This window comes from Sinohyriopsis cumingii, chromosome 8 (assembly GCF_028554795.1).
Source record: "Sinohyriopsis cumingii isolate HCF-2022 chromosome 8, ASM2855479v2, whole genome shotgun sequence".
NCBI classification, from domain to species: Eukaryota; Metazoa; Mollusca; class Bivalvia; order Unionida; family Unionidae; genus Sinohyriopsis; species Sinohyriopsis cumingii.
Window position 1 is genome coordinate 13,781,563 of NC_142968.1, and position 13,012 is coordinate 13,794,574.

At 41.5% G+C, this 13,012-nt stretch overlaps 1 protein-coding gene across 2 annotated transcripts in view; it reads right to left on the bottom strand.

Moving 5' to 3' along the window:
* The window catches only part of LOC149793007 (uncharacterized), a 79,747-nt gene that overhangs the window by 21,021 nt on the left and 45,714 nt on the right, over nt 1-13,012 (bottom strand). For both annotated transcript variants that reach the window (XM_089966883.1, XM_089966884.1), the window contains one exon: nt 1-240. This exon is cut by the window's left edge and continues 403 nt beyond it. In XM_089966883.1, the coding sequence (XP_089823009.1) occupies nt 1-110 (110 nt within the window). In that variant the 5' untranslated portion in view covers nt 111-240. The remainder of the gene's footprint in view (nt 241-13,012) is intronic.

Sequence of the window (13,012 nt, forward strand, 5' to 3'; positions counted from 1 at the left end):
AACTCGCTGTGGAAAGAAATGTTATCTCTAAAATCCTCAGAGATGGCGTAGTCATATATAGTAGATTCCGGTACTCTTTTAGCTGACATCAGAATTTTGTTTTTAGGCATCGTTTATGTGTATGCTGGTAAACGTTCGGAAAAATCCACTAAGATTAATGATGTCAGAACATACCGTTCAGAACCCTTCCAGATGCTTTGCTCTTTCTACGATAGTGCCACAATTTCGCAATTGTTCTTTCTTGAAAGAAAAAGAAAATTATAAAATGGACATTAATGTGCATTATCCTGATGAACATAATTGTGGAGCGGAGAGGTCATTCGATTTTTACTGTTTGTGCTTTGGTAATAAATCATTTACCAGGTACTTGCAGTAAAGTAGTTACTACAATTTTAAACGAAAGACTTAATACTTGGGCTATCAACTATGAAAAGATACATGAAAAACTGTCGTGATTCGACACTGGATTGTTCGACAGTAGGTACTATTTTTATATTGCAATCTTCGGAACAAAAATATTCAAGGAAACCAAGAGCAAGATTCTATTGCTTGTGTGTCGATTTTAAAGAGGCATTAGATTCAGAGGATAGAGATATGCTGTGGTAAGCATTATCAAAAAAGGTGATGGTAGGATGATGGCGATCTGAAACAATATTCTCATGTATCAAATCAGTTGTAAAGTCTTCTCCTGATCAACCAAGTCAATATTTTGAATGTAAGCTTGAGTAGACAAGGTTGAATATTAAGTCTTCTCCTTTTCCTTTTGTTTGTAAATGATTTATTACCAATAATGAAATGAAAATGGTGAAACTGGAATTTTTCTTAACCGTGAATTACAAAATATGATTCTGTTACTTTATGCTCCTGACTTGTGTATTTTTGCTGATATTGTTTTAGAATTACAAAGAATGACAGACTTAGTCGAGCTGTTTGGTATAAAATGGGGTCTTACTGGAACATGGATAAGACAAATATCATTGTTTTTAAAAAGTGGTAGACTTAAGAAGTCTGCAAAGTGGACTTATCGTAACGGGAATATCACAATGTTAATGTATTAGAACTATTTGGGAGTGACGATTTCAAGCAGATTGAATAGTTCAAAAGCAGTTGAAAGACTTTTTATACAAGCTAATAAAGCTTTAGTTCCAGTCAGAATTATTTAAATTGTTAAAATTATTTGATGTTCGTATTAAGGTCATTCTCCTCTATTCACCATAGATTTGGGGATACCAGAATAGAAACCCTGTAGAGAAATTCCATCAACAGATCTGTAAATTTTATTTGTCTTTTGGAAGACAATCTTAAAACATAGCAGCTCTTGGTAAATGTGGACGTTACAGTATGTATATTTATTATTATATTAGATATATAAAATATTGGTGTAAATTGTGTGCTTATGCCTAGCTATAGATATACCAGAAAATGCTACATGATGTTAAAGTCACTGGATGATAATGAGATAATAACTTGGGCAACGTAATTTAGAGAGCTACTTTGTAAGTATTGGTTTGGTTTTATGATGATATCACGGAATATTGAAAATGTTGATTTATATATTGTGCAATTATGACAACAGTTAATGGATTGTAAACTGAAGGATAGCACGAAGAAGTAAATGGATCAACCCCATTAAAGAATTCCTATGGAATTTGCCAAATACTTATATGTAGCTTAAAATAACGAAATAAGACGGCTATACGCTCTCCCTAACTTATGAGAGCATTCTATTCATATATTTACAGGCAGACAAAAAATGTCGATTGGACATGTTGATTACTTTATTTATGTGACAGCGGAGAAATGGAAGATGAATTCCATTTTTAATTAAAATATCTAAAATGCTCAGAATTAAGCTTTAAGTTTTTTCCAAAGTACCATTATGAATACCCATCGTATGAAATTTACTTTGTAATAAATCTGATGAGGTCATCACAAAAACAGCATAGTGTATATATTTGGCCTTGAAGCTAAGGGAAAATACTTTACAAATTATGTAACTATGTATATTCTGTCATATGTATGTGATTATATAACTTACCACCATACTAAAGGCTTACAAAATATGATTGCGTGTCCACCACGATTACATAATTTCTTCATTATATAATTGTGTACTTGAGGCAATGGCCATTTGCGAAAACTTTTAAGTTCAGACACAAGATATCCTAGTGAAATGGTACAAGTTTACAAGTTAATCCGAGACATGGATCAAATCAAGAACAGTAAGATGATCTATGTTATTATCGAGAAAAGCTTGGAATAAAGACTGGCAAAACTGTTGATCTATAAAGAGTGTACATATGTAGGCTATATTATAGTATGGTGTTTTCAGAATCCTGAATCAGTTGAAGAGCAGACCAAATATACAATGGATGAAAGTAGTAAATAGGGACTATGTAGCCTCAAGGGGACTTTCATGTTAAAATAGTAGGTTTGCCTTATAGTCTCTATGAAAATTTAACATGGAGAAATTTTGGATGCCTTATAGCCTCAAGGGAAATTTAACATGGGAATATGGGACTGTATAGCCTCAAGGGAAATTGAACATGGGGAGAAATGCTACTTTGTACTATTTCCTCAAGGAAAATTTAACATGGGAATATGGGACTGTATAGCCTCAAGGGAAATTTAGCATGGGAAGAAATGCTACTTTGTACTATGGCCTCAAGGGGAATTGAACATGGTGGGATTATATGGCCTCAAGGGGAACTGAACACGGTGGAACTGTATAGCGTCAAGGGAAATTGAACATTTAAAAAAAAAATTAGGCATGAAAGGTAATGTCTTTTTGAGGTATAGAAGTGGCCCTGAAAAGGGCCTTTGGGTTTCTTCTTCTTCTTCTTCTATTTTCTCCAGTTCTTCATCCACCCCCTTATCTTTCCTAATAATCCTTTCTTCTTCTTTATTTCTGACTCTGGTAAACAGTCAGGATGGCCCAACGCTCTGAACTTGGCCTGTATCTGAAATCCAATTATTATTTAACCTCTCAAACTCTGCCTGTTTCTTTAAGTTTTCCTTATCCTTTCTTTCTTTATTCCACTTGTCTTTAAGTAAGTAAGCTCTTCAGAGAAGAAATTAAGAGGGAGAAAGAAGAATTGACGGAGACGTACAGACTTCAGAAACAGCAGAGAGAGCAGCAACAACAACAACAACAACCCAGTGGGTTCCTGGGAGATGACTGTCGTCCGTGTTGATCACATAAGCTTGATGTTCTTGAGGTTTGCGATGAGAGAGTTCATCTTTAGCACATACGACAGGATTCCAAGAAGCACTGTACGAACTGTGGTTCAAAAGGTAATAAAGTTCCCAGGTATCCATGTTTGTGTTGTTTTTTTTTCTTCACAGGTGATAATATGTGATCAATTCGATCCTGATTTTCTCTTGGAAAATGTCTGTCAAGTAAAGGGGTACGAGCTCCGACTTCGGACCCTGGTTCACGAGAGTTTCGATGCGACGGATCTCCAGAGGCGTTAATGGAGGAGAAGAATATTTACGCAAGCCTTTATACCACTGATCAAACACGAATTCTATCTCGATGAGACTCCAAGCTTTTTCCAGATACTCGTCCAATTTTTCTTCTTGACTCAGCATCAGACATGTATCGTGTTGAATTTGACTGGGATGATCGTTTTGACATCCATAACAATCTTTTTTGATCAATTGTTTCATTTTATCTCCCAGGACTGTAGCAAAACAGGAGACTAAATGGGCTTCTTGTTCTGGCCATCTCGACTTCATCATGATGACTTCTTCGTCTTTGTCTTGGGATTCTTCTTCCATGGTCTCCTCACATTCCATGTCCAAAGTTTCTCCACTAGGTAAAGAGGGATAACAGTCTTCCATGACTTCTAATCGTCTAGAATGACTTTTCTCAAACTGTTGACTACTATCGTCTTATCAAAGTCTTCATACAGGATGACGTTCACTGTCTCCTCCAACCCGCTTTTAAACTGAAGTTCCACTCGAATCTGGCCTGATTTTATAGGGTGGAAATGACCCTCGTCGCTGCATTGGTCTGGAGTGAAATCAAAAGCCCACAAAGCGTAGCCTCCATCATATTCTTCGTACGTAATGCCATGACTGGTGTTGGTTCCTAACTGTCCCGTGGCTTCGTACAGGGACAAATACGATCTCAAGTAATTCTTCTTGTCAAAGTCAGGTTCGAAAGGCCGAGTACACAAGGTCTTGCCATCGCGACTGACTTCGAGTTTGGATACGCCAAAGTGATGAAAGTTGAAAGGATTTTTTTCCAAAGCTCCGTTGAAGGCTGCATTCTCGACGATACCAAGGATTAAACGTTTGGGTAACTGTCCTTGGAACAGATGATCTTCGATCATGGATCGCTGACCCTTGGGAATGGTGAAGGCTTTCACTTCCACACGTCGTATCGGATACTTGGCGGTCGTTCTGCTCAACGTGTGATGATGTCGTTTCCCACTTTAGGTAACACTTCCACACGGCGTACGTAGAGTCTGGCTTGTTCGATTTTGGTTTTGTAAGCATCTTTTGCAGCCATCAAATGGAAAGCGACACTGCTACGATTCAGTCTCAGGCGGACATCCACCCCGTTTAGCCAATACTTCTCTTGCAACCACATGTCCAAATGCAAACGCTCCATCAGTTCTAAATGTTTGTTTGGACCTTTGGTTTTGTTTCGTCGATGTTCAAATCCATCATTGTCATTACCTATTTTGTCAAAATCGTTCGCATCGTCTGGTTTCCATAGCACGCAGGCTGAGATGAGTGTCCTTAACGTCTATTCCGTACGTCGAGAGATTTTCCAGGTAGGCACGGTAAGGGTAAGTATCGATGCTGCTACTGACTAGTTTGTTATTCAAGTACAAGTCCACTCCACTGAACAAGGAATACATGAAGTTATTGACGGGGGCTACTTCATCATCGTCCTTGATATCGGGACCATCTGTGCTCGTGTCGATCACTTTCACTTTCAAGTACAGGTAACTGCTATTCAGATCGATGTAATCCTCGGGCTGTCCTTTGATTTCAAACTCGATGGGAGCGAAATCCGTCAAAGAAGAGACAGGGTGAAATTCCACCCACTGAGATTCTTGCATGGTCATCATAATGGGTGGCATGGCAAACAGATCCAGTTCCGACTTGGAACAGGCGCAAGACTCTCGGTCCATCATTTTTCTGTTTCTCAATAATTTAATAATCAAAAACTTCTAAGTCTCGAACGGTTCTTCTTTTCTTTGTCTTTCTAGCTTTAGAAGTGTGAAGTCTGGTGAAAGGGTGTTTTCTTCGTCGTCTTTTTCTGCCTTGTCCTTTCTGTGGCTTCAGGGAAGTAGGAATGCCTGACTCGCTAGTGTTTTGCTTTTCGGTGATGTTTTTGATTTGTGTTGGGTGAATGATTTCTACTAAAGCCACTTCCCAATGGGCTTCGTGATCTAATTGGATGGTCTGAGGTAATTTGGCCGTGTAACAGCACAAAGTGTTGTTGGGAAACACATCCATGGAACTGTCACTGGGTAAGGTTAAGTAAAATTGGTTAGTGTGACTCATAATTCCAGAGTTCTGTGGCTGTCCGAGGGGTTACAGGAAGTCAGAGGAGTGTCTCCACCTAAAATGGGGTTGTTAATGTTGTTGGAGTGGTGACTGGCACTGGCACTGTACACAAGGTTCCCGTTCGAGGAGAATTTCAGGGAGGGATTGGGAAGCAGGTAACCAATGCAACTGCTCAATAAAATGGTCCACAATTGTTTGTCTCCTTGTTGCAAACTCAAATTGGCAATGGCTGCACCGATGACACAATGCACCACAAAGATTTGGCAGAAAAAGACGATTTGCGTTTTAGGCACACGTTCTCCACACCACACCCACAAGGGTTCTTTCTGTAAATCTTACAGAGAAGAACTGGGTGAAGGAGTGGTCGCAGTAGCTGAGTCTGTGTGAAAGGGCATGATGGTCACTTCTTTTTATAGTCGATGACTTGCGAAGCGTCGATCCAAGAATCAAAACTGGGTGGATATCCTTTCCAACGTACTTTGACTTCTTTGACACGTCGTTTGCCCACTTTACGGGTTCTGCGTTCGAGAATGCTTTCGATGTCGTACACGTCGTCTTCTTTTTTGGTGACACGTTGTAACTCGGGCAAATAAAACGTTTCTTTTAACACTTCTCCGCTCATGTCTTCCAGTTTATAGACGGCAGGATGACGGCCATGTACTCGTTCAGTGACACGAAATAATTCGGTCGTCCAGTTGTCGAAAGTGCGTTTGGTTTTGCCAATGCGCACCCAATCTCCTACGACCAACACTCCACTTTTCTTGGGGACAGCCCCCGTCGGGGACGTACCAAACAGACGATCAGAAACCAGCACTTCGTTATCGGGAGTCACCTCTTGTGGGGCACGTCCAATGCTTCGATGGTAAGATTGGTTGTATGCTTGCACCAGGTGCGGTAAGATGTCGATGCACTTTAGAGCGTGGTGATGCGTAAAATATCTCCACATGCGTTCTTTTAAAGTGCGTTGAAAACGTTCCACGACGCTAGCTTTGGTTTCAGGATTCTCGGTGGTAAAAAAAATGAATGTCACGTTTCTTTAATTCTTTTTGGAAAGCTTGGTTCAGAAATTCGGTACCTTTGCCAGTTTGCCATCGAAGACGGTGACGACCACTTTCTTTCAACACCCGTTGCAGGGCTCGCACTAACTCACTGCTTGATTTGGAAGTCAAAGGCACGACCCAGGCAAATTTGGAAAAGACGTCGATGACACAAAACAAATATTTGTAGCCGCGATTGTAGCTGGTCAAATGAGAAACATCGGCTAAATCCGCTTGCCATTGATGATCGATGCCTTCCAATTGGGCGCGACTTCTGGAAAACTTGCGTCGAATGGGTTTGTGTAAAGTGTAGGTAGCTTGTTCTTGTAACCATCGTTGTACCTCAGGTAAACGGAGACTTTTTAGTATAGTTTTGACAGCACGATACAATTTTTGAACCCCTCCGTAACCTGCAGGATGGGATGGGTCGTAGTAAATGCTGGCTAACACCTTTTCCATTTTGTTTGTTAATAAGGCACCCACTCTTTGAGGATGCTACTCTTTTTCTCGTGGGGTATTTACCTGGTTTGTAATGCTTTGCGTGTGCGACCAGCGATAGGTGTCGAAGAGAAGGATGTCTGAACAGGGGATATTGGTTCTTGCGTCACTTCTGTCTTCACCTTCTTTTTCTCTTCTGATGAAGAAGGGCTGGTCATCATCTTTTTAATCCATCCAATTCTGGACGTAGGTGGTGTTGTTAACTTGCGTAGTTTTTCTGGTGGAGTTTGAAACGCTTCTTCTTCTTCTTCTCCTTTTTCTGTCTTGGTCACTGGTAGTAGTAGTGGTGGTGGTGGTGTGGGGGATGGACTTTTCATCAAGGTCTTAAAATATTTCAGAGTGGGAAGAGCTGTTTCGTCTAAAGCTTTTTGGTGAAAGAGTTGCAGTTGTTGCAAGAGTTGACCGTACTTTTGCGATTTTTCTGTTTCGGACAAATCTTGGCGATCCATCAAGGACTGCAATTCGTGTTGTAACTGGGACATCTCGCTCAAATTGGAATTGGGAGGTAAATGCGGGGTCCGTTGTTCTTGCCAACGATGGTATTTGATCCATCGTTTGTAAGGCACTAAAGCTAGTTTTCGTCCTTCCATTGAATGTCAAGGGTTACGTCTGAGATCTTGGGACTTCACAGGTCCTTTTTATCCTGCTCCCACCAGTCCTCCCAACATGGTTCATAAGATTCCTTTCAGTAATGGGCCTAACAAGAGGGGTAAAATTCCTCTGCGTTGAACCAGCATCTTCTTCTTTTGATGAATGGGGATTTTCTTTTGAACCATTTTGCGAAGAACGTGACGATGTTTGCCTAAGCATTGTTTCTGATGCTTGGACACAGTGATCGTGCCTTTCAAGACGTTCAAACAACATTCGCGCACGGTATCGATGACCTCTCTGGAGGCCGTTTGAATTAGTTTTTTTTCTCGTAGGGGTGGAGAAGCTTTGTACAGGACAGATAACATGTCCCCATGTTTGACTAAACGAGGAGGCAGTCCTTTTCTTTTCTTTCCTTGGGGTTTAGAATAGGAATATTTTCTTGGGGGGGAAGGGGTGACATCTTTTACTTGTGGGTTCCAGGACATTCACCAAAAATACACTAACGTTGATGTCTCTGCACACGTCCTTTTATCTGTTGTTTTTTTTGTGTTGACTATCGCTTCGTCATAAAGGTGACGATGTGTTTTCCAAAATCGCCAAGGAATCATCCTCTTTGGCGACTTCTCTTTTTCTTTGAACGACTGTATCTTTTCTTAGGGTAACGTCGATGCTTGGCTAAGCGCTTTGTCGGATGACAAGCCTGTCTTTGTCTCTTTCTTTTTTGACGATAGTGACGGTGTGCACTTGTTTGAGGTGACATCTTTTTGGGAGTTCACTGATACCCCTACTTTTATACTGGAATGCGTCGCCACTGATTGTCCTTACGTCGTATCAACTTGAGGACAGGCATGACACGTCGTGCAGGGGTACGTAAAGGACTACATCGAGCCAGTTCTTGCTTGGACAAATCCAGTAAACTCTGCCCGATCTCTCTTGGACTTTGATTTTGGGAGTAGGTACTTTGTGAGCAGCTACCACTGCCACTAAAGAGGAGGGTCCTGCCACTGGAGAAGTTCTTGGTGTTATCAACGTCTCCAAGTACTTCTCAGTTCTTGGTGTCATCAACGGAGAAGTGGATGAACCTGAGGCTACCGGAGACGCGGTCACCGCCGTTGCAGGTCGTGGTTTGCGAGTGAAAGGTTGCGTCCTGGCCGAAGTTCCTCTCTTGCGACTAGTTTTGTATGGGCTTTTCTTTTTCGGAGGACTTCTCTGTTTCTTTTTCTGGGGGCTTTTCTTTTTCCGGGGTGGTGACCGGAAAGAGGAGGGTCCCGCCACTGGAGAAGTTCTGGGAGAAACGGGTCTCCTTGGGGACCTGGTCTTGACACCGTGGCTCTTTTTCTTCTTGGGGCTTCGTTTGACTTTTTTCTTGGGGAGAACTTTGGGAGCATTAGGATCCCATCTTAAGAGAGAGCGAATGATGACACCTCCTAGAGTACCGCTTCCTTCAGGTTTCAAACTGATTTGTTTTTGGTTTGAGTGTCGATGCGGGGATCGGCCAGTTAGATCAAAGCGACTTTGTTTCGATCAAAAAAGCGTTTGGTTTGATGAGGAATCTGAATGATCCCTTGCAGTAATTGACGTGCTGTCACCGTGAACCATCGTAAGACTTCTTTGAGACTGGCTTCTAAGACACGAACCCGTATTTGTGGATTTTTTTTGCGACTGATGCCATACAAGGCACGAATCAATTTGACGGGAAGATGAGACTGAAGGGAAGTCACGTTCAAACTGTGTGAGACAGACGAAAAGTGTCTAAGGTTGTTATAGATTTTTTTGGGTTAAGTCGAGGACGGAGACGTGTACAGGACAGGCCCTCCGTCTTGACACCAGTGGTGAAACAATTGGGTACGAAATCGCAAATCATCAGGGGTAGTAGGTTTCATATCGACGAATAAATAGGCGAGTGGAGTTTGAGTGGCATCGTCGTACGCCTGAGTAAGCCAAGGCGTTCCTAACTGTTTGGCTAAGACTTGCACTTGCGATTTATCTCGAGGGCTTTTAAACAAAACCACGTAATGAGAATTGAGACTGAAGATGCGATGGGCTTTACTTTGTTGAAACAAACTTTGAGTGATGTAAATGACACTGGCATTACAATGATGCCCTTTGCGCGTAAACCAAAGTTTAATTTCTTCTTCGTCTTCTCCTAACATGTCGTCAAAAACGACCAAATGGGTTTGACGGGAGTCAGACACGATGCCGTCGTCTTCTTTAGGAATGCCTTCCACAAACACGATGGAATCGCCTTGACTTTCTCGCAAGAGGCTGTACTACGCCAATTGCCACTCTTTGCAACACCACACGATGCGTTGAGGTGGACGATCGATCAAATGATGTTTATGTTCGATCAAACGTTTGACAAATTCGGTTTTGCCTGAACCGCTAGGTCCAGCAATGAGCATGTTAAAGGGATGGCGAAGATACAAAGCCTCCCAACTGGCACGATCTAAGTGTTCGTCGATGACTATGAAAGTGGAGGAAGAGAGAGCAGAGACAACAGAGGTAGCCATAGTTTCAGGAATGTCACTTGTGACACGAAAACAGACAAGACAAGAGTTTTTATACTTTTTTCAGGACACGTTTATTGATGTTTTAAAGACTAAAATACATAAAAGCCAAAGGCTTAAGTACAACGATAAAATGCACATGAAAACGATCAAAGTGAAATAGATACAAGTTTCTTACAACATGTTTTGGGTAATGTTCTGACCAGTTCAACAGGGGATAAGGTCACACAAGTGTCCTCCTGAAAGGGTCTTTCAGGAATGTCCACGGCAGTTCTGTCCTAGGTGACGGGTTCTTCCTCTGGTACTGTCACTAACACAGGTTGAAAAGTGACTTTTTTCTTTGGACGTTGAAAGGAAGGATCACAACTCTCGAGCATACTGGGCCACTACTTGGGTCCAAGCCTCAAAACCCCATTTTTTCCAGGCACGTACATCTGTCCAATGAGGGTGTAAGTTACAAGTTACACACACATCGTCATACACGTTTTCGGTGGCTAAAAGTTGACGAATCTTTTTTCCCGTAACGGACGAAACGTATCCAGATGAAAACGCAAGGCTTTGAGCAAAATGAGTCTTTCGTGAACATTTAAAGCCATTCGGGTGGTAAGTACTGTTCGTAAAGAGCCCACAAGGAATCGGCTGGTAAACGAAATCCTAGAAAACAAGTCAATAAGATACACACCACTTGTCGACCCAAATTGAACGGAAACAGTTCTTGTAATAATTGATGGTAATGATCCACGGTTTGAATATGGTGATTGAGTTCCTTCCACGGAATCTGTTCAATCACTTGTGATGAAAGCCTTGGCATAGCAACCTGTTTTTATACTCTCTTTTTTTTCGGAAGCAATACATGTACTTTCTACCCAGAGATCTTGGTTCTCCAGTTGGGAATCTAAATGCTCCAAACTGTAACCTACAGTCCAGAATTCGTTCAAACGTTTCCTCTTCCACTAAACAGATGTTGCATAAAAGATGATTGTAATCCTTCAACTTTTCTTCCTCAATTCGTTGCAGTAGGTGAATCTCGAAGTAACCAAAATCACGAACACGTGGATCATTCGTGTTTTCGAAGTATTGAACAAGATCTGACCACTGAAACAATTTATTACGAATCAGTTCTCTTATACCATTCAGGTACCAGTGGTTCAAACACCGGTGACGTAACGGATGCATTTGTTCTTTACGTTTCACTTGTATTTTGACCAGTTCTCGGTAAATGCGTTCTCTCAGCTCCACAGGCAAGACACGAATGTTCTCTTGTAAAGTATCCATGAATAGGTCATACTAAATCCTCTTTTGTCTGACCCAAGAAATGTACTGTTTGCACGGACATGGTTTTACTTCAGTGTCGAATCTAAATGGTTTAGTCACTAATTTGCACATCACAATTCGTTCAGAAGTTTCCTCTTTCACTAAGTTGACATTGTGTAAAAGAAGTTGGTAAGTCTAACTCTTCCTCTAGAATTCGATGCAGTAAGTTTACAATGTAGTACATAGAATCATCAATACCAAACCAATCCTTTTTTTAAACCAAGGGGCCGTTGATGAATGTCTGTCCAATGGAACACTTTCAACTGAATCAGTCCTTGTATTGCATTCAGGTACCAATGATTCAAACACCGGTGACGTAACGGATGCAATTGTTCTTTACGTTTCACTTGTATTTTGACCAGTTCTTGGTAAATGCGTTCTCTCAACTCACGCAGGCAAAGCACGAATGTTCTCTTGTAAAGTATCCATGAATAGGTCAGTCAGTACAATTGAATTTACAATCTTCTCCTAGAGCAAAAGTAATCCACATAACGAGTAATTTCTGGCCACTGCCATTCAGGGTAACGTCCAAGAATGTCACTGAAATCTTGCAATGTAAACGGTCTAAAGCGGTATAATAGGATGAATGCACCCTTGATCCAGAGAAATCTAACTCACTGGTTGAGTTTTTTCACTTTCCTCTTGTGAATTTCTCGGCACAAAAGTTCTACAGTCACCCATTGAGATTTCTCCCTGCCAAACTTTTTGTAGTTCTTTAGGTAATGATTCAATATCATTTTTGAAATGAAGTTTAAATACTGGTCTCGGTGATGTCTAACATCTGACTCCTAGCCAATCTGGTTTCTTCAACGACATGGTAAGTTACTTCAATGTCTCGGTCCCACTTAGGGTAAGTAATGACAATTCGGTGACCATCGAGCATGTTCCAGGTAAGACGAATCTTGTGGTTCCCAGTAATGAAGTGACACACCGCAACTGAAGCACTTGACTTTATCCCCTTCGCCCAAGTAGTAAAATCCGGCTCTGGCTAATTCTTCGGGGGTCGGTCCTCCCAGATACTTAGGCCATTTTCCTTTAAACAACTGAAGACGATTTTCAAAGTCGCAATATTCAGACAAACGCACAGGGAACGAATATTCGTCTTTCACAGGTTCGTTTCGATGAGGGCAGGGTGACATCGATAGGAGTTTGCTCGGGACTGGATAACACCCGTAGGGTGGTAGACGTGAAGGTGGACATCCACATTTAAAATGAAACCCAGTAAAGTGTCCAAGAGGACGAGTAGCATCGCTTTCGCATCCATCAGGTTTGACACGTACAGCATCACTTTCCATGATAGGGGTAGTGAGAACAAAGTTCCCATGATGTTTTACGGCATCGCTAAGGTCACAGCGTACAGCATCGCCCACATCGCAAGGCTCACAATCGCACTCCACTTCAGAGACCCAAACTTGAATTGTTCCTGTCTGAAAGTATTTTGTGTTTCTCTGAAAGAGGACATCTTGTTCGCTTGGTCTTGGTAGTCACAATGAACAATTGATCTTGGACATTGTCCCTTTTTATATACAGACCAATACC